The sequence below is a fragment of the Salvelinus sp. IW2-2015 genome, linkage group LG4q.1:29, assembly GCF_002910315.2.
Source record: "Salvelinus sp. IW2-2015 linkage group LG4q.1:29, ASM291031v2, whole genome shotgun sequence".
Lineage (NCBI taxonomy): Eukaryota > Metazoa > Chordata > Actinopteri > Salmoniformes > Salmonidae > Salvelinus > Salvelinus sp. IW2-2015.
In genome coordinates this window covers 27051518-27074607 of record NC_036842.1, presented here as the reverse complement: position 1 = coordinate 27074607, position 23090 = coordinate 27051518, and the positions used below count along the sequence as shown (strand labels likewise).

Below are 23090 nucleotides of genomic sequence, written 5' to 3'. Positions count from 1 at the left end.
AAAGGCATGTCCTCTTTTCCTCCTGTAGTACATAGAGAACATATAAGGAGGAAGAAGGGAACATATAAGGAGAAGAGTACATACTCTGCTGAATCCAGCGCAGATGAGAGGACGAACAGACGGCTCCTCCTGATCTAAAGGCCTATAGAGAAAGAACAGCATAAACAGCACACACTATGACATTATCATCATCAGCCCACATAAGATATACACCACATATCATTATAGAATACACACACGTGTATGACATTATCATCATCAGTGAGGAAACATATGTGTTTGTTTACTGTTGTTTGGTGTTTGTGTATGTAACTTGAGTTGTGAATTGCGGGAAAAAATCCTCTTGAAGGGCAAATAAACGCCATCAATCAATTACGATGTATACTTACGTCTGTGGCACAATGGCCAGAATGACTGTGTGTTCTGAGGGCTTTGTGGCACGGATCAACCTGGATCAACAACACAATAGAAAAACACAATATAACAGATTGATAAAAAGAAGCATTCAAAATCCCGCAGGTGGTGAGAACAGCATTATAAAATACAGTGCCTTCAGAAAGTATTCACACCCATTGACTTTTTCCACATTTTGTTATGTTACAAAGTGAGATTAAAATGGATTTAATTGTAATTTTTTGTCAGCGATCTATACAAAATACTCTGTAATGGCAAAGTGTAAGAAAACTTTTTTTCAACATTTATGGGAAATAAAACACTAATATATCTTGATTAGATAAGTATTCAACCCCCTGAGACTTTGGCTGTGATTACAGCTGTGAGTTTTTCTGGGTAATTATCTAAGAGCTTTGCACACCTGGATTGTACAACACTTGCCCATTATTCTTTAAACATTCTTCAAGTGCTGTAAAGTTGGTTGTTGAGTTTGAGTTTGAGTTTATTTTTATTTTTACAGGGACAGTGCACATTAATCAACGTTTCAGTAAAAGTGCCGGTTTTAGCCAGCCGGCTAATTTTCAACCGCAGTCCCTGGGCAGGTTGATCATTGCTAGACAGCCATTTTTGTGTCTTGCCATAGATTTTCAAGCTGATTTAAGTCAAAACTGTAACTAGGACACTCAGGAACATTCAATGTCGTCTTGGTAAGCAACTCCAGTGTATATTTGGCCTTGTGTTTTAGGTAATTGTTCTGGTGAAAGGAAAATTCATATCTCAGTGTCTGTTGGAAAGCAGACTGAACCAAGTTTTCCTCTAGGATTTTGTCTGTGCTTAGCTCTATTCCATTTATTTTTATCTTAAAAAACTCCATAGTCCTTGCCGATGACAAGCATACCCATAACATGATTAAGCCACCACCATGCTTGAAAATATGAAGGGTGGTACTCAGTGATGTGTTGTGTTGGATTTGCCCCAAACATAATGCTCATGGTGAAATCCCTGAGTGGTTTCCTTCCTCTCCAGCAACTGAGTTAGGAAGGTTGCCTGTATCTTTGTAGTGACTGGTTGTTTTGATACACCATCCAAAGTGTAATTAATAACTGCAGCATGCTCAAAGAGATGTTCAATGTCTGTTTTTTTTACCCATCTACCAATAAGTGTGCTTTTTAAAACATTGGAAAACCTCCCTGGTCTTTGAGCTTGAATCTGTGCTTGAAATTCACTGCTCAGACCTAATTGTATGTGTATGTGTGGGGTACAGAGATGAGGTAGTCATTTAAAAATAATGTTAAACACTATTATTGCACACAGAGTGAGTTCATGCAACTTATTATGTAACTTGCCATAGCAAAAGGGTTGAATACTTATTGACTCAAGGCATTTTAGCTTTTCATTTTTAATTAATTTGTAAACATTTCTAAAAACGTAATTCCACTTCGACATTATGGCGTATTGTGTGTAGATCAGTGACACAACATCTCAGGTTGTAACAAAACAAAATGTGGAAAAAGTCAAGGGGTGTAAATAATTTCTGAAGGCACTGTATATGTTTTTGACCACATATGAGGACTTGAAGTGCTTTTGTGCTTTACCTTAAAAACTCCCTAGCTCATGAGGCAGGTTTGACAGTAATGTGTGATTGAGTTTGACTTGATAGTTTCATTTGACACACACACACAACATGAACGGTGGCTTTCGAATGAGTGCCAGTCTAAACATGTGGGCAGTGGAGGAGTGATGTCATTTGCATATGAGAGATAATTTCTCTACTTTACACAGGCTCACCATGGACACACTGTACTGGCAGAAAGATGGGAAGCAGGAGGGGGGAGAGATAGAAGAAGGAAGGAGAGAGGTAGAGAGAGAGGGGGGGGGAGAGAGGGAGGAGAGAGAGGGGAAGGAAAGAGAGGGAGAGAGAGAGGAAGGAGAGAGAGGAAGGAGAGAGAGAGCGAGGGAAGAAAGAGAGAGAGGGAGAGAGAGGGAAGGCGAAAGAGGGAAGGAGGGAAGGAGAGAGAGAGAGAAGGAAGGAAAGAGAGGGAGCGAGAGAGAGAGGGAAGGAGAGGGAAGGAGAGAGAGAGGGAGAAAGAGTGAGGGAGAGAGAAAGAGAGGGGGAAGGAGAGAGAGTGAAGGAGAGAGAGGGAGCGAGAGAGGGAAGGAGAGATAGGGAGAGAAAAGGGAGAGAGAGGGGAAAGATTGAGAGATTTACGATTTATGATTTGATTTATGATTTTTATTAGGAACCCCATTAGCCTGATGCCAATGGTGACAGTCTTCCTGGGGTCCGGCACTTAACGAAAAAGACGTTACAGGCAAAAATACTTTACAATTTCCCTACATTTAAAACATAGACGTTACAGACTTATATATTCACTGAGTATTTAAAACATGAACACTGTCTCTTTCCATGACATAGACTGACCAGGTGAATCCAGGTGAAAGCTATGATCCCTTATTGATGTTAAATCCACTTCAATCAGTGTAGATGAAGGGGAGGAGACAGGTTAAAGAAGGATTTTTAAGTCTTGAGACAACTGAGACATGGATTGTGTATGTGTGCCATTCAGAGGGTGAATGGGCAAGACAAAAGATTTAAGTGCCTTTGAACGGGGTATGGTAGTACGTGCCAGGCGCACCAGTTTGTGTCAAGAACTGCAGCGCTGCTGGGATTTTCACGCTCAACAGTTTCCTGTGTATATCAAGAATGGTCCAACACCCAAAGGACATCCAGCCAAAGGACACAACTGTTGGAAGCATTGGAATCAACATGGGCCAGCATCCCTGTGAGTGACGGCAAAAGCCTCTTGGCTGGCATGAGACAGGGAGGGAGGGAAGGAAGGAGAGAGAGAGAGAGAGAGCAAAAGAGAGTGTGTGAGAGAGAGAGAGAGAGCAAAAGAGAGTGTGAGAGAGAGAGAGAGAGAGAGAGCAACAGACAGACAGCGACATGTGATGGGTCTTTATTGAGAAGAGAGAAAGCGACTTTCTCTCTCTCTCTCTCACTCTGCTTCTGGGAAAATATTACCATGCATGACCAATAACTCATAAATCACTAGATACTATACGAAGAAGCATATGATGGTCTGGCCACATGATAAATACTGGGTGGGATTATTAGGACAGTTTAAGCTTTGAGTGTATCTAAGTAGAATAGCAGGGCACTTGAGGGCACCACAATAATGTGGCACTTGAATGAAAAAAAACAGCCAAAAGGTTTATTTGGCTGTCCTCATAGAAGAACAATTTTTGGTTCCAGGTAGAACTCTTTTTGGAACCCAAAAGAGTTCTACGTGGAACCAAAAGGTTTCTACCTGGAACCAACAAGGTTTTTTTAAAGGGTTCAATAGCTGTTAGGTGAAGGATGGAGCGAGGGAGGGAGGGAGCGAGGGAGGGAGGGAGGCCATGTGGGCAGTTATTAAAACAAAGACTCAATCCAATGTGTTCTAACAACAAGTCATGGGTGCCCCCGATACACACACACACACACACACACACACAAGATCAACCGTGCGTGATGTGGAATGTAGCATCCGACTAATACAGACCTCTAACACTAACCTATAAATAATGAAGTGACTGATTGGAAAGTGGAGAAAGTTAAGTAACTCAATTTGTCCTTATAAGTAGGGAAACTAGCTAGGCCAATTGATTATTATTATTTTATTATTTTATTTATTGCAGATATATTGTAGCTTCCATCAATGTAGTCTGCATCATTTCCAATCCCCCACATATTTCTGTAAATATATATTTATATACAGTACCACTCAAAAGTTTGGACACACCTACTCATTCAGGGTTTTTCTTTATTTCACTATTTTCTACATTGTTGAATAATAGTGAAGACATCAAAACTATTAAATAACACATATGGAATCATGTAGTAACCAAAAAAGTTGACACCCTTTGCCTTGATGACAGCTTTGCACACTCTTGGCATTCTCTAAACCAGCTTCATGAGGTAGTCACCTGGAATGCATTTCAATTAACAGGTGTGCCTTGTTAAAAGTTCATTTGTGGAATTTCTTTCCTTAATGCGTTTTGAGCCAATCAGTTGTGTTGTGACAAGGTAGGAGTTGGTATACAGAAGACAGCCCTATTTGGTAAATGACCAAGTCCATATTATGGCAAGAACAGCTCAAATAAGCAAAGCGAAACGACAGTCCATCATTACTTTAAGACATGAAGGTCAGTCAATCCGGAACATTTCAAGAACTTTGAAAGTTTCTTCAAGTGCAGTCATAAAAACATCAAGCATTATGATGAAACTGGCTCCCATGAGGACCGCCACAGGAAAGACAGTGTTACCTCTGCTGCAGAGCATAAGTTCATTACAGTTAACTGTACCTCAGATTGCAGCCCAAATAAATGCTTCACAGAGTTCAAGTAACAGACACATCTCAACATCAACTGTTCAGAGGAGACTGCGTGAATCAGGCCTTCATGGTCGAATTGCTGCAAAGAAACCACTACTAAAGGACACTAATAAGAAGAGGAGACTTGCTTGGGCCAAGAAACCTGAGCAATGGACATTAAACCGGTGGAAATCTGTCCTTTGGTCAGATGAGTCCAAATTTTGGATTTATGGTTCCAACCGCTGTGTCTTTGTGAGACGCAGAGTAGGTGAACGGATGATCTCTGCATGTGTGGTTTCCATCGTGAAGCATGGAGGAGGAGTGATGGTGTGGGGGTGCTTTGCTGGTGACACTGTCTGTGATTTATTTCGAATTCAAGGCACACTTAACCAGCATGTCTACCACAGCTTTCTGCAGCGATACGCCATCCCATCTGGTTTGTGCTTAGTGGGACTATCATTTGTTTTTCAACAGGACAATGACCCAAAACACACCTCCTAAGGGCTATTTGACAAATAAGGAGAGTGATGGTGCTGCATCAGATGACCTGGCCTCCACAATCCCCTGACCTCAACCTAATTGAGATGGTTTGGGATGAGTTGGACAGCGGAGTGAAGGAAAAGCAGCCAACAAGTGCTCAGCATATGTGGGAACTCCTTCAAGACTGTTGGAAAAGCATGCCTCATGAAGCTGGTTGAGGGAATGCCAAGAGTGTGCAAAGCTGTAATCAAGGCAAAGGGTGGCTACTTTGTAAAATATCAAATACACTTTTTTGATTACTACATTATTCCATATGTGTTATTTCATAGTTTTGATGTCTTCAATATTATTCTACAACGTAGAAATAGTCAAAATAAAGAAAAACCCTTCAATGAGTAGGTGTGTCCAAACTTTGACTGGTACTGTATTTTAAAAACCCTGCGTATCTTCATTTCCATAATTAACAAATAATATGCGGAATAACGTAGGCAGTTCATGCAAAGGATTGTTAGCTTATTGTGTTTCATCCTATATTGTCCCTAAAATCAGCAACAGATGTGGGATACACACACACACACACACACACACACACACACACACACACACACACACAGCACACACCCACACACACACACACACACACACACACACACACTCAACCCCTTTCCCCCACAAACAACCATAAGCTCAGATGCTGAACAGTTGTTCCATCCCTGAGCCAAACTCAAGAAAGGACTTGATTTACGAATGCATATACAGTTGCAGCTGTTTCAGAAGGCATGCAAAATTGAGAAAAAAATGGGGAGATTTGATGAACCATTGTCAAGTCCTAGCTGATGGAGATCAGATACACCCCCTTCCCCTTAAACAGACACACGCTGGTCCCCTGTTGTGACCATTTTCCCAAGCCTCTCTGTGAAGTCAGACCTTTGATTACTTTGTGCCACCAGGGCCACAATAATAGAACAATTGAGTTGATTAAGCATTAAATGACTTATATTGAGCCGGAATCTCACTTACAGTACATCGAACAGTTAGACCTACAGAGGCATGATACATTCTGTAGAATCATTTTCGTCCAGGAATGTCTTGGATGTCAGAGTAACTGTGTGACAGTTTGTATTACCATCATCTCAGACAGACGCACAGACAGACAGTTTGTATTACCATCATCTCAGACAGACAGATAGACAGACAGTTTGTTTTACCATCATCTCAGACAGACAGACAGAAAGACAGACAGACAGACAGACAGTTTGTATTACCATCCTCTCAGACAGACAGACAGATGGACAGTTTGTATTACCATCGTCTCAGACAGATAGACAGACAGTTTGTATTACCATCGTCTCAGACAGACAGACAGACAGACAGACAGACAGACAGACAGACAGACGGACAGTTTGTATTACCATAATCTCAGACAGACAAACAGTTTGAGCTCACCGGCAGATAGCCTCTGCCTCGAAGTATTGTGAGTGGCGTCCATCAATGACCACGATCTCGTGGCTCTTGTCCAGGAAACATTCGACGGCGGACTCGGGCGTTCGGGCAATGTTACACCTGAAACCCGCCCGGTCACACGCCCACCAGAAGGCATCGCTTTGACCATCCTCCTTCGCAAACACCAGCAGGACCTGGGATGGAGAGAGAGAGAGAGAGAAGAGAGAGAGAGAGAGAGAGAGAGAGAGAGAGAGAGAGAGAGAGAGAGAGAGAGAGAGAGAAGAGAGAGAGAGAGAGAGAGAGAGAGAGAGAGAGAGAGAGAGAGATGAACCTGGAGAAGAGGTCCCCTGAGCAAGCTGTCCTGGCTTTCTGTCACAGACACAAACAGACCCCACAGAGCCCCACGGACAGCAACACAATTAGACAAAACCAATCATGAGAAAACAAAAAGATAACTAACTACTTGACACATTGGAAAGAATTAACCAAAAAAAAACTGAACTAGAATGTTATTTGACCCTAAACAGAGAGTACACAGAATACCTGACCACTGTGACTGACACAAACTTAAGGAAAGCTCTTGACTATGTTACAGACTCAGTGAGCATAGCCTTGCTATTAAGAAAGTCGCCATAGGCAGACCTGGCTCTCAAGAGAAGACAGGATATTTGCACACTGCCCTCAAAATGAGGTGGAAACTGAGCTGCACTTCCTAACCTCCTGCCCAATGTATGACTGTATTAGAGACACATATTTCCCTTAGATTACACAGATCACAAAGAATTAGAAACAAACCCAATTTGATAAACTCCCATATCTACTGGGTGAAATACCACAGTGCCATCACAGCAGCAAGATTTGTGACCATTGTAAATACAAACCCATATATGTTTATTTATTGAAATGTCTTATATTATTTGGAAATTCTGTGATGTAATGTTTACTGTTCATTTTTATATTGTTTATCTCACATTTTGTTTATCTATTTCACTTGCTTTGGCAATGTTAACATGTTCCCATGCCAATAAAGCCCTTAAAATTGAATGAGAGCGAAGCGAGAGAGAGAGAGGAGAGAGAGAGAGAGAAGAGAGCAGAGAAGAGAGAGAGAGAGAGAGAGAGAGAGGAGAGGAGAAGAGAGAGAGAGAGAGAGAGAGAGAGAGAGAGAGAAAGAGAGAGAGAGAGAGAGAGAGAGAAGAGAGAGAAAGAGAAAGAGAGAGAGACGCAGATGGTATGAAATATCTCTTACCTGACAAAGGTAGCTTGCTGACAAACACTTGCTGATTATACAAACATGAAGCTAGGACCGGTAGACTAATAAGCTTATCAGTGCTTGTTAAGTGCTGATATACGGTACAGCACTTAATAGTTCAGCGACACAGCTTCACACCACTTTCCCAGGAATTTCCTCGTCCAATGAAAGCCTGCTATTGTTCCTTACGAAGAGTACCCAGGAGCCAGGTAGATGATAGTTTATTGATGATTGATGAGAGCTATTTTCACACCAACAGGTGTTTGGCCTGAACTATAATACACCCAACCTGTTGGTCTTCATCTTGTATGGAAGCTTTACCTATACTTTAGAAGACAGTAAGAGACAAGACAGAAGATGGATGGACTTGTTACACAGCTCAGAGATATATAAAGAGAAACAGAACAGGGAGAGCAAGAAGAGAGGAGAAGGGATTAAAGGGAGCCGTCTCGCCAGTCATGCGCTGCTGCTGACAGGACAGACTGGCAGGGGCATGAAGAAAAGAAGGGAGCAAAGGAATGGAGGAGACGAAAGGAAGATGAGAGCGGGAGAACAAGAAGCTGGCATTGGTAGGAGGCTGTGAAAGGTCTACACCGTTTATCCCGACCAGGGCTGTGGAACCATGGTTCTGCTCTGTGTAACCATGGAGCTGCCGTGTGACATTCACACACACACACACACACACACACACACACACACACACACACACACACACACACACACACACACACACACACACACACACACACACACACACACACACACACACCACACCACACACACACACACACACACACACACAGACCTGATGCCGACCTGCCCTGCACCCGCACACGGGCCAGACAGGGGTCGCCACACGTACGCACGGCTCTGTGTGTGTTGCACGCTTGGCAACACAGGCACATACAGTACGTGACATACCTGATCCCACTGCCTCCAAAGTGGATGTTGTTCAAGATTACCTTTATCATACAAGTGCTAAGTAGTGTGTATGTACAACCACATAATATTGATTAGTCACAGTGGTTTCCCTAAGTGGTTTACATATAATAATAATAAACTCAGCAAAAAAAAGAAACATCCTCTCACTGTCAACTGTGTTTATTTTCAGCAAACATAACATGTGTAAATATTTGTATGAACATAACAAGATTCAACAACTGAGACATAAACTGAACAAGTTCCGCAGACATGTGACCAACATAAATGTAATAATGTGTCCCTGAACAAAGGGGGGGATCAAAATCAAAAGTAACAGTCAATATCTGGGGTGGCCATCAGCTACATTAAATACTGCAGTGCATCTCCTCCTCATGGACTGCACCAGATTTGCCAGTTCTTGTGGTGAAATGTTACCCCACTCTTCCACCAAGGAACCTGGAAGATCCCAGACATTTCTGGGGGGAATGGCCCTAGCCCTTACCCTCCGATCCAACAGGTCCCAGATGTGCTCAATGGGATTGATATCTGGGCTCTTCGCTGGCCATGGCAGAACACTGACATTCCTGTCTTGCAGGAAATCACGCACAGAACGAGCAGTATGGCTGGTGGCATTGTCATGCTGGAGGGCCATGTCAGGATGAGCCTGCAGGAAGGGTACCACATGAGGGAGGAGGATGTCTTCCCTGTAACGCACAGCGTTGAGATTGTCTGCAATGACAACAAGCTCAGTCCAATGATGCTGTGAAACACCGCCCCAGACCATGACGGACCCTCCACCTCCAAATCGATCCCGCTCCAGAGTACAGGCCTCGGTGTAACGCTCATTCCTTCGACGATAAACACGAATCCAACCATCACTCCTGTTTGTGAGACAAAACCGCTACTCGTCAGAGAAGAGCACTTTTTGCCAGTCCTGTCTGGTCCAGCGACGGTGGGTTTTCGCCCATAGGCGACATTGTTGCCGGTGATGTCTGGTGAGGACCTGCCTTACATCAGGCCTACAAGCCCTCAGTCCAGCCTCTTTCAGCCTATTGCGGACAGTCTGAGCACTGATGGAGGGATTGTGCGTTCCTGGTGTAACTCGGGCAGTTGTTGTTGCCATCCTGTACCTGTCCCCCAGGTGTGATGTTCGGATGTACCGATCCTGTGCAGGTGTTGTTACACGTGGTCTGCCACTGCGAGGACGATCAGGAGTCCGTCCTGTCTCCCTGTAGCACTGTCTTAGGCGTCTCACAGTACGGACATTCCAATTTATTGCCCTGGCCATATCTGCAGTCCTCATGCCTCCTTGCAGCATGCCTAAGGCACGTTCACGCAGATGAGCAGGGACCCTGGGCATCTTTCTTTTGGTGTTTTTCAGAGTCAGTAGAAAGGCCTCTTTAGTGTCCTAGGTTTTCATAACTGTGACCTTAATATCCTACCGTCTGTAAGCTGTTAGTGTCTTAATGACCGTTCCACAGCTGCATGTTCATTAATTGTTTATGGTTCATTGAACAAGCATGGGAAACAGTGTTTAAACCCTTTACAATGAAGATCTGTGAAGTTATTTGGATTTTTACAAATTATCTTTGAAAGACAGGGTCCTGAAAAAGGGACGTTTCTTTTTTTGCTGAGTTTATATGTCATTTAGCAGAAGCTTTTACCCTAAGTGACTTACAGTCATGCATGTATATATTTTACTTATGGACTTTCCCTGGAATCGAACATAGCGGGAATGCTCTCTATCAACTAAGCTAAAGAGTACACACTGTTATACACTGTTACACTCAGGGCAGGACAGGCAGAGAGATGGACCTCTACTCCTAACTGTTCTACCACGCTGACTCAGCCAATCACAGTTCAGAGGTTAACCTTTCACGAGTATCAACCCCGGATCCGGGAGCACCCCCCACCCCCCACACACTGATTAGCATAGCTAGCATAGCTTCAGAAGTAGATAGTAGCATCTAAATATCATTAAATCACAAGTCCAAGACACCAGATGAAAGATACAGATCTTGTGAATAAAGCCACCATTTCAGATTTTTAAAATGTTTTACAGGGAAGACAAAATATGTAAAATCTATTAGCTAAAACACGTTAGCAAATACACCACTATTTCTAACTCCATCAGTTTCTTACTCCTTCAGGTGCTATCACCAATTCGGCTCAACTAAGATATTGATATCCACTAACCAAGAAAAAAACCTCTTCAGATTGACAGTCTGATAACTATTCATGGTATAGGATAGTTTTTGTTAGAAAAAAGTGCATATTTCAGGTAGAAATCACAGTTTTACAATTGCACCCACCATCACAAATCGACTAGAATTACTAGATAGAGCAACGTGTATGACCAATTTACTCATCATAAAACATTTCATAAAAAATAGACAAAGCATAGCAATGGAAAACCCAGTTCTTGTGATTTCAGACCATATTTCAGATTTTCTAAGCGTTTTTCAGCGAAAACACAATAAATCGAAAGTTAGCATACCACATGAACAAACGTTACCAGAGCATCGATTCCAGCCAAAGAGCGCTATAACGTAATCACCCCAAAATATATTAATTTTTTCACTAACCTTCTCAGAATTCTTCCGATGACACTCCTGTACATCATTTTACAATATAACATATACAGTTTGTTCGAAAAGTGCATATTTAGCCATACAAAAACCGTGGTTACACAATAAAAATACTAGGAAATCAAGCCTCAATATGTCTGACGTCATCTATCAGAGTGATCTAGTTTAATTGAAAGCTAATCATATACTTGACTAAAAAATACAGGGTTGACAGCAATCGAAAGACAAATTAGTTCTTAATGCAACCGCGGATTACATTTTTAAAAATTATCCTTACTTTTCAATACAGGGTGGCCAAGTGAAGCTATACCAAACAAAATGGCGAATTATGCGTTTAAAATATTTCGACAGAAACACGGTTTATCATATTAAATATTGCTTACTTTGAGCTGTTCTTCCATCATATTCTTGGGCAATGTATCCTTTCTATGTTATAAACGTCTTTGGTCGATAGATGTCCTCTGTCCTTCGAAATGTCCACCACCAACGACCGACTCCCTAAAACGTGTGTCCAAACTTTCAGAACGCACAAACAAAGGAAATTCCTCAAAATCGCACTAAACGGATATAAATTGATATAAAACGGCTCAAATTAACTACATTATGATGTTTTTAACAACTATAACGACTGAAAACATGACCGAGAAATATTGCTGGTTAGAAAACGATTTTGAACGAGGCAGGTCCGATGGCCTTCACGCTTGAGGCCACGTTGAGAAAAGGGGTCTCTGTACATTTTTGTCATTTATAATGGCTGTGAACGTCCCATCGACTTCATTGAAAACGTGATGACGTACAGACACCCAGAGGAAGACGTAGGCAGTGTCGGTTTCTTCATAGCATTCACTGTGGCCTTATAAACAGACCCCAGATCAGAGGTAAAAATTTCTGAAATCTGAACCCTGTCATGAAAAGTGCTGTAGAAATTGTTCTGTACCACTCAGAGACAAAATTCAACTTCTATAGAAACTAGAAGGTGTTTTCTATCCAAAATAACAATAATATGCATATTGTACGATCAAGAATTTAGCACGAGGCAGTTTAATTTGGAGACACAAAATTGCTAATGCGGAACAGCACCCCCTATAGTTGCAAGAAGTTAAGCCTCCATCTCTGCACAACCATGGCCAGACAGATAGAGGGATGAACATACGGAACAGACAGACAGGAGGCTGAGGCTCCTGGAGAGAGCGAGAGAGAGAGAGAGAAGAGAGAGAGAGCTGAGAGCGAGACGAGAGCGAGAGCGAGAGAGAAGAGAGAGAGGAGAGAGAGAGAAGAGAGAGAGAGAGAGAGAGAGAGAGAGGTAGGCAACATCTAGCTGACTGGCTTTAGACCAAGTCTTGCTAGTGTGACTCCTCTTGGTGTAGAACCAAGGCATACAAAAATGTCCATTAATTATAATCCACACAATAATTCACATTTCCTGTTGCTGCAGGATTATTTTCCTACTGTAGCAAACTGGCTCAAATTAAGATTCTACTTTATAGTGACCTACTACGTCTCCATCTCATTTTCAAGTCATCAATCTGATGGATCGATCAATGGATCATTCCTAATAGGCATGGTTTACTCCTCACCTCCAAAACACGATGTAAATGCTTCTCCTGTGTTTTCAAGTGGTGGCTGTGTTTCTCGATATGTTTCTTAAATTCCCAGTCCAAAGTAAGAGCACTACTGCAGTGGTCCCAAATGTGTTGGCCCGCGACTCCATTTTGATTTAAAAAAATGTGCGACCCCACCATGTAAAAATAGTGATGTAATCAAAGGCCAATGTTTACTTTGGGGCTATGACAGTCTATTACAAATCAGCCTGACAGTACGTTTGACAGTATTTAATCTGAAGGAAGTATGGTTTGAAGTAACTGAAATGCATCAGAAAGGTATTGGGAAGTTCAGAAGATCATCAGGCAATCATTTTGTATGATCTTCAGTGTCATCATTGATGATTTTCTTTCCCCCCTCTGATTTAGTGGCTGATCCTGTCCACTCTGTTCTAATGAGTCTTGAACAGCTTGTGGTCATTGTAGAGGGAAACAGAAGAGACACGTGTTCCTGAGAGTCTTATCTTTTCAGTGATGGGGTCATAATATGTTGTAGCGTAGCCCTTTGTTGCAGTCAAATTACCTAGTGGCCTCATGGGTGGAATGTTATTCATATTTTTCATAATTTCATAATTAATAAACATTTTATTTAAATGTACTCTGAAAATCTGGTGTTTATATGTCAAATGGTTGTATTATATTTCAGTCTTCTGTGATGTACAGTATAAAGTGTAATATTGGGATACAAACTCAAAGTACATTTCTCTTCTTCTTTTTAAGCCCATAACCGTGTGTGTGAGGTATATACTTTTGTTTCAAAGTAGATTTGTTTAAGACTACCAAGAATCACTCTGTGTGACCCTGATTTAACCAACTGCAGTAAAAAGTTAAACCATTCAGAAGAGCCACATTTGTAGGAATAAAAGAGAAACCACTGTTAATTACAACCGCATCTACCGGCTATTGGAGGTTACTGATGTAACCCCGGTTCTATGAACCAAGCGCAATTATTGTCATTTTTTTCAGAGATTCTCTTCTGATCCCATTTTCAAATAAGGCAACCCTGTATGGTGTTGCGACCAATGGTTTGGGAAATGACGGGCTACTGTCTTATACAGCCTATAGTCAACTACAGTACACCCTCTGAGCCCTCTGGTAAATCATTTCTCTGATATAGGTGAAGTACTGTGACAGTGTGCAGAAATGAAGGAGCCAGAGATAAATCGATTTGGAGCTACAGTCTTTCCAGGGCTCAGAGGAAATGGTCAACGTCAGGAGGAAACTTTTAGCATGGAACTCTCTCTTCCAGAGCGTTTTTCTCTTTCTCTTTTCTCTCTCTTTTTCTCTGTCTGTTCTAATGGGAGGGAGGTAAAAAGGGAGGAGGGAGTACAGTAAAGTGTGTGACTGTGTGTGTGCGTGTGCTCCCTTGCGTGTGTCTGTGTGTGTGCGTGACTCTTCGCGTGTGTGCCCTCTACTGCTTTAGGAGAGTAGTTCAATGTTTTTATGGAGCGTGTGTTGAGGGCTGTATGGGGCCTCCTGCAGAGGCTCTTACACAGCCTGATAAAGAAGAATGGACGAGGGCTGGATATGAGGTTTGAATGAGGGCTGTAGGGATGGATGAGGTTTTATCTGGCACAATAAAGAGGAATGGATGCAGGGTAGAGCATTTCAGTATGACCTTTCTTTCAAATACTTTGAGTGTTGGATTATGCCGGCCAGATGGTGGGCGAGGTTTGCACTTTTGGGACTATTCCATTTCTCAACCAAGTGCAATGACAGAGAAGGCAAAATACAGAGACCTATGTCTAGATGAACTGTTCCACAACAAACAGAACACACCCCTGACCTTGAGTAACTAACTCTCCCTTTCCTTAGTTACACAACACTGTAAGGAGCCTGGGAGCTAATCTGGCCTTCTAAAAGGCTCACACTGCCTTAATCCCAATCCACAGGACACACATGCCCCAACCACATCATTAACCCCAGCTAGCAGCTGGTCACTGTACAACTAAAACCTGTCTCAAGTCTCTACACAAGGCCTGGACACAAGAACCTCCACCCACACACTTCTATTAGGTTTAAAGTGTTATATAAATGCGCTGTCCTTATGCCATGTTGTGTTATGTGGTGTGTCCCTAAAAACATCATGCAATGATAGATCACATCCCATTCAGATACAGCCAAATCACATCCCATAGAGATACAGACACAGTCACATTTTATGTAGATAGAGATACTCCACTGGGCACAGACGACAATTCAACGTCTATTTCACACGTTGATTTAACCAGTGGGTGCCCAGTGGGACTTGTTTACAGACCTGGCTTCAAATATATGTATTTGATTATGTGTTATTTAAATTCTTATTTTCTGTATATTTGACTATTTTCAAATAATGTGGTCGGAATCAACTACTTCTATTGGAAGTATTTTCAAATAATTTCCTATAAATAGCCTACTATTTCAAAGTATTTTCAACTACTTATTTCAAAAATTATTTCAAATACCTGGGTTATTAAATGCATAGGAGTGTATTTGAGTATTTTCATATACATGCCAATACTTTCCAAGCGTATTTCTAAATACATTCCAATATTCAACAACTTGTGTTTTCATATAAAAAATATCTGAATACTTAATACGAAATGTATGTGAAAGTAACATTATTTGAACCCAGGTCTGCTTGTTTTATGCATTTGCTTTATTCTTGGATTATGAACACTAACAATGACTGGTTGTAAGCAGCTCTGAGCAACAGCATGCCAAACGACTGAAATTTAAATTAAAATTTACAGGACCCAAAAGTCATTATAGCAAATTACTCTGATTAGGCTTTCTAATCACATCCTGTTCCGTGCCATTCAAAATGGCCACCACTCCAATGCCTCTTGTAGCTTGAAGAAGAGAGAAACTGCCCACGATGGGCTCTACCCCTGAACATGTAACTTCACTGAATGCATAACAAAATACAGCAGACTCCTGATAATTGACAGAGAGTGGGCACTAAACTGGAGCATGCTGTTATCAGGAGAAATACAATGTAGAGTGCAGTTTTACCTGAATAGGTTCTTGGGTCAGTCTCATAGGTCCTATACACTCTTCTGTGGCTGATACCTGGAACACAACCAGAGAGAGAGAATGAGTTCATGTTCAAACAAAACAACAAAACAATGAACACCAAAAGTAAACAAAGAGAGAGCAGAAGTAAAAACTGAAATGTAGAAAACAGAGAAACAGAGCACTGCTTACCATTTGACCCTCTCCTTCGAGTACCATACATGCCCTGCACCTCTCTCTCGCTACTGCTTTTCCTCCTCTCTCTCTCTCTGATGCTCTCAAAGAATTAATACTCCATACTGTAGGTAAGTCCATAGGCAGGTATTCCTCAGGAAAAGACAAAAGCTCCACACTCCCGGGAAAACCTTCTTTAGCTTACTGAACCCTGTTACTGTATCACCTAGCAGGAAGGATTTCTGGCTACTGAACTGTTGACTAACGGAGCGGCTTAGGACGTTCCACACTCAGACACACACACACGTACACGCACACAACATATTAGTGACGCAGCAAGAGCAGATCCATTACAAGCCTATTTACAGAGTATTAAGGGCTCTACTGGCTGGATGCAGACAGACAGGTGTATGTCAGTAATGCCATGTGGAGGAGCAGTACTAACACTGTTGATAGACTGTAGCTAACGCAGCTTCAAAAATGACATGTACACTACAGTACATCACATCACAGGCAATGACATCTCACACCAATACCTCACCCAATATGATCAAGTTGACAAGTCTCTACATATGCAGAATGTCAAAATGACCCATATCTGTCTCTGTGCCTCTTTGGACATCAGTCATTAACTGCTTATGTCATCATCATCACAGCTCAATGACTCACTAGCTGTGAGTTAATTGTCCCTCTTGGCCCCCCTTACAGAGTTGAGTGAGGCCAGCTCTGGTTTGCTGCGGTCACATCAGATCGATGAGGGGTTGTTTGTGTTTGTTGGACGTTAGTTAGGATCTGATGTATGGCCAATGTTGTATGGTGATTATTACCAACAATGAGCTCATTAGGTCTCTGTGCCCTGTCCCTGTCTCTGTCCAGGAGGGGCATAGATGGGTGTATAGAGAGCCTGAAGCAGTGACGGCTTAGAGCATAAAACTCTCTACGACCTCTCTTAAAAAAAAATCTTTCTCACTCTCTCTCTCCCTCCCTTCTCTCTCTCTCCCTCCCTCCCTCCCTTCTCTCACTCTCTCCCTCCCTTCTCTCTATGTCTCCCTCTCTCTTTCCATTCCTGTCATATTTTTTTTTACCTCTCTCTCGGTCTCTCTCTTTTCATGTAGTGTCCAATCATTTCCCCTCTCTCAGTATGCACCAAAGCTAACACTAGCCTATGTTCTTCCACAGTGCTGTGTGTGTGTGTGTGTCTGTGTATGCTGCAGCTCTGGCTCAGATAAAAGACTATGGCACCCTGAAAGCTCTCAGATACATTAGCTAACCCCTTAACACACATACATATACATTACACGACACATGCACACACACTCTCTCACACAAAAACAAAAAAAACTTGCATCCTTTCCACTTCAAAAAAGCCTTTCATCAGACCACCTGGTAGCTGAGATCTGTCTGTCTGTCTGTCTGTCTGTCTGTCTGTCTGGTCTGTCCTGTCTGTCTGCTGTCTGTCTGTCTGTCTGTCTGTCTGTCTGTCTGTCTCGTCTGTCCTGAATGTAGAAGAGGCCAGGTTACATACTGTAACAGAGAACACAAGAGTACCATCTACCTGTGGGTGTGTGTGTGTGTGTGTGTGTGTGTGTGTGTGTGTGTGTGTGTGTGTGTGTGTGTGTGTACACGTGTGTGTACACGTGTGTGTACACGTGTGTGTGTATGTGTGTGTGTGTGTCCATAAGCAGTACAACAGGGTCAAGGGAAACGGGGATACCTAGGTCACATATAACATGTCAAAACAACAGGTACACATCTCTCTCTTTCTGCATTCAGGACAACATTCAGTTGAACAACATAAAACAAATGCAGTGAGACTCAGTGAGTAACTTACATACATACTGCTCATTATGGGTTTACCTGCTCTAACTACTGTATCAGCTACCAACCAACCATACCTTCCATTTCCATAGAAATATATTACCAATATCTTAGGCTTCTGTAAAGCAGAGAATACGCTTCTGTAACAATGTTAACAACTGGTTCGTAAAATGTCCTTTTTTCTCACCACATGTTGAAATGAACCACTGAATATCTCTATTTGACTCTAATATGATTAAAAGTCTCTTATTATCAGTTCATGTTCTTCATCATGATGAACAGACTTTGAGGGACTTACTGACTGTGAGCCATTATGGAAGTAACATTATACAATGTCTTCTTACCATGCAGTGTGATCTAACATGGGGAAGCACGGTCTGGACAGACTTAGATAACACTCTACATGGTCTGCATGATACAAGACACTTATCAACATGTAGTAAGACCTAATGAGACCACGATATGAATTAAGCATTAGAGACCAAGAACGTTTATAAATTGTACCAGTAATTCACAGAAGTGAAGTAGCAGAGGAACCAGGAACTGGGAATACAATGAGGGTTAATTCCCTAAACACAGCAGAGTAATTTTCCACAGTCTTGTCCCATAAAGAACAACCAGTTATACTCAGAATCATCTGACTGCTGCTACTGTTGGGTGAGGGCATTTTAACACGCACACACAAACACACGCACGTGACGCATGCACACACACACACACACGTTTGTTTTACTATACTTGTGAGGACCTAAAAATGTATTCCCATTCAAAATCATATTTTCCCTGACTCCTAACCCTAACCCTTAACCATAACCTTAACCCCAAACCTAACCCTAACCCTTAACCTTAACCTTATCCCCAAACCTAACCCTAACTCCTAACCCTAACCCAACCTTAACCCCAAACCTAACTCCTAACCCTAACCCTTAACCTAACCTTAACCCCAAACTCTAAACCTAACTCCTAACCCTTATCCTAACCTTAACCTTAACCCCAAACCTAACCCTAACTCCTAACCCTTAACCCTTAACCTAACCTTAACATTAACCCCAAACCCAACCCTAACTCCTAACCATAACCTTAATTCTAACCCTAACCTTAATTTGTACCCTAACCTTAAACCTAACCCCTAAACCTAAAATAGCCTTTTTCTTTGCGGGGAGCGGCAAAATGTCCCCACTTGTCCAAATATTACTTGTTTTAATATCTTTGTGAGGACTTCTGGTCCCCACAAGGATAATAAAACCAAATCACACACACACACAAACAAAATCTATGCACGGACACACACCCTTATCACCATAGCAGTCCTATAGATGAATATTAGTGTGTGTTTATCTTTCACCTAAAGCTTAATACCAACAAGCACACTTCTTTCCACCTCTCAACTTCTCCCCAGATGGTTAGAAGGAGCCGAAGCACTGAGCTCGAGTGCACAAAAAACAACTAACTCTCTGCTCTATGACACATATGACCCCAATAAATAAACATGATTTGCTTTTCTGTATAGGTCATTGAACTTAATTTCTTTGAACCCCCCTTAAAGGACATCTATTTCATAATAGGCCTAATTTAATGGCCTTCATATAGTTGGTAGACTTTGTCCAGAAGGGCCCCCCATAAAATTAGCTTTGTTCACTCTGTTCACAAGACCCTGTGACTGGGGTGACCAGTGTCTGGGTGTGGGTGCGTGTGTGTGTGTGTGTGTGTGTGTGTGTGTGTGTGTGTGTGTGTGTGTGTGTGCGTGCGTGCGTGCGTGCGTGCGTGCGTGCGTGCGTGCAGAAGAATCTCTTTGTCTTCTTCTACATTGAGTCATGACACGAGTCTAGGTTTAAATGGGTTAAATGCACCAATCAATGCCATGTCATTGGTGCTCTCTGCTTTCTGCTCAGAGAAAAAGCCCTCTGCTTCCAGTGCAACTAATGACTAGTAATGGTATTCCATCTAACAGCCTTCTGGAAACTAAGCTAGAATGGAACGGTCTCTCTCCAAGTGCAGATGCACATGACATGCCTCTGAGTCTGACCGGTGGACAATGACAACTATGTCCACACTAGAATGATTACCATGTTAATTTGGCCTCTCTCTAACAGTTGCTTATATGTTCGGATTGCAAAGCCTCTTGAATGAATAATAATACATCATTATTTATTCAACTTACATAGCACTTTTCATTACATAAATAATCTCAACATGCTTTAAAGCAAAAAAAAAAAAAAGTAATTCATGAAAAAGGTAATGAGAGTGTCGGGAAAGTGATGGGGATCTAGCTGAGTTCTATGGAGGGTTTGTGTTAGTGATATGTTGTACTTGTGACAGAGGTCATGACCCAAAAGACCAAGAGTCATTACTTATGCAGATATTAAGAAAAGTAAACAAAAATGTGTTACACACCGTGTACACACGAGCTACAGCACCTGTTAAAAAAATGTACTAATCAGCGTTTTCCTTGAATTAGGTTTGTTAGTGCTGGCCTGCAACAAAAAAGACTGCCAGATGGCCTGACGACACAGGCTGTGTGAGAAGCCCTGGAGGAGAGAGTGTACAGAGTACAGGGCAACATGATCAGCCCTCTCACATGTGACTGTTCACACTGTTCACATCACAACCCTGCTCTGCCCTGTCCGCCTGGGTAAACAACCACTGTAGCAACACAACAAGACACAGACACACACAGCCGGGTTTTGGTGACCAATAGTATCAATGATACATTCTCATCCCAAGAAGACAGAGAGAGAGAGATCAAGAAAGAGAGAGCGAGAGAGCGAGAGAGAGACAGAGAGGAAGAGAGAGAGGAAGAGAGAGAGAGAGTGTGAGGAGGAAGAGAGTGAGAGAGAGAGAGAGAGAGAGAGAGAGAGAGAGAGAGAGAGAGAGAGAGAGAGAGAGAGAGAGAGAGAGAGAGAGAGAGAGAGGAAAGAATACAGGAGAGAGAGAGAGAGAGAGAGAGAGAGAGAGAGAGAAAGAGAAAGAGAGAGGAAGATAGACCACATTCTTACATCTCTATCCCTCTCCCTCATCTCTCCTCAACTCATGATACAGTTATATAAAGGCCATTAAGTTATTAGGCCATAGTGGGATGTTACTGTGTGAGGTTTGGGACCTCTCTGTCATATGGCCTACATAGCACTGTCTCAAACTGATGCCATTAGAGATGAACAATATCAGTCTGTTAGTCAGTCAGTCAATGAATCGGTCGGTCTGTCTGTATTTATCAATTAGTCAATCACTGTTTATTTGTATAGCGCTGTATGTACACCTATACATTTGTACATTTGTCACATAGTTCTTATCAGCAACCCAAAGTGCTTTATGATGCATGACTGAGACCCAGATGGTACAAGTGTCACTAAACTATTTTGAACAATGAGCTCTTATAAGTTAAATTATAAAGTTAATTATCTTGGACTACACTTTCACCATGGTGCTACTCTCGCTCACTCACTCACTCACTCTCTAACTCACTCACTCACTCACTCACTCACTCACTCACTCACTCACTGACTCACTCACTCACCCTAACCACAACCCTTCAAAAAGAAAGTTGTGTTTATGACACCAGATGACAAATGTCACCAGATGAGAACTTCCATCCCTATCTTCTATGAATGTATGATTAATCATTCCAGCTACCTAGGATATGTCTGGGCTATGCCCCAAACCCAGCACACGATATTTATATCTTTCTACCTCAACACGCTGATGGATCACAAACAATCATAAGAAATTCCATGAACACAAAACAATCACATTATTCATGAATGATATCAGACTAGCTATCCCCCATGCAAGACAGAATGAGATTCGTGTATAATTGGTTTTAAAGCAGATACTTGATAAGATACTAGAATATAATGGCCTTCTGAATAGCTTCATTCATTCCTTGTGATTGTGAAAAAGCAAACCCCTATCTACCTTGACACTGGTGTGACTGGTCTGTGTCTCGGCCTCGATGCAGATGTGTCCCCCGCTGTTCTCTCTCCTCTCTCCGTGAGATTTGTTCCGGGACTGCCTGGTCTGGTAAGTGATTACCGAGGGGATGGTGTCGGCCGCGTCCGTCTTAATGAACAGCCCATGGAGGGTGGCCGCGGTGCCCTGGGATATAGTGGTGGTCTGGTGCGGAGAGTTGGACTCGTCCGAGTCTCGGCAGTAGATCACGCCGCTCTGGGAGACGTGGATGCTGGGAGCGCAGCCCATGCCTCACCGCTGGTCCGGAGCCAGATCTCAGATGACAGTAAACAGCGCTCTCTCTGAGTTATCACTGTCCCGGATGCCTGCCGCTGCGCTGTGGCCGCTGTTCTCTCCGATCATCGGCTGCTCCTTGTTGTCTCTCACCTCTCCCTCGTTGGCCGGTTGAGTACATCAAGAGAGAACGAAAGGTGTTTCATCTCTTTAATATCGCCGCTGAGCTTCTCGGCTCCGTTAATTAATTAATGCATGCGCTCCTCCATCCGTTATTAGGAGTTGAATGTAATTTCCTCTGTGATATTCCCTAGTGCTGCAGCGTTCAAATCCAGTCCATTTAGTGAAAAATGATCATCATTGACGTTATTATGTATTACAGCATACAGGCCTAGACGTTATGTCATTTCATGGCTCGCAATAATGTCGATTAATGATATGATCTTCTCTAGCCTATATAGCCCAGGCTGTGCGAACGTAACCATTTGCAACCATCAGGCTATCCTTATGTTGGTGGCGTAACAAAGACGCTATTCTTCTCCTTATCCTTTTCATCATCATATTGATTGGATTAAAAAAACGCCGCGTGAAATCGCTGGATCACACTGGCTCATTTCCTCTTCATCTGGCCATCGCATTTTATTGTCTGAGGTCTCTCTCTCATCCACACATCATCGTAGGCTGCTGTCATCCAATCCAGGGCTCATCGCAGTTGGTCACCACTGGTCAGCAGTTTCCTCCTCGCATTTCCTGGCGGTGTGAATGGATCCAAATCATTTCCAAATTTGAAGATTGAGCCTATGTCAACTAGAGACATTATCTATTATCTGACAATCTATCTAAGAGGCTATTCATCAATTTGGCTATTTCACGTGCCACTGCAATTATACACAAA

General features: G+C 42.3%; 1 protein-coding gene across 1 annotated transcript in view; it reads right to left on the bottom strand.

Moving 5' to 3' along the window:
* LOC111960869 (high affinity cAMP-specific and IBMX-insensitive 3',5'-cyclic phosphodiesterase 8B-like) overlaps positions 1-22870 on the bottom strand; it is a 37483-nt gene extending 14613 nt beyond the window's left edge. Inside the window, exons 1-5 of the mRNA XM_023983038.2 lie at positions 21929-22870; positions 16025-16081; positions 6672-6862; positions 390-449; positions 85-142 (exon numbers count right to left, since the gene is read on the bottom strand). Of these exons, the coding sequence (XP_023838806.1) occupies positions 85-142; positions 390-449; positions 6672-6862; positions 16025-16081; positions 21929-22210 (648 nt within the window). The 5' untranslated portion in view covers positions 22211-22870. The remainder of the gene's footprint in view (positions 1-84; positions 143-389; positions 450-6671; positions 6863-16024; positions 16082-21928) is intronic.
* Between the last annotated feature and the right edge of the window lie 220 nt (positions 22871-23090).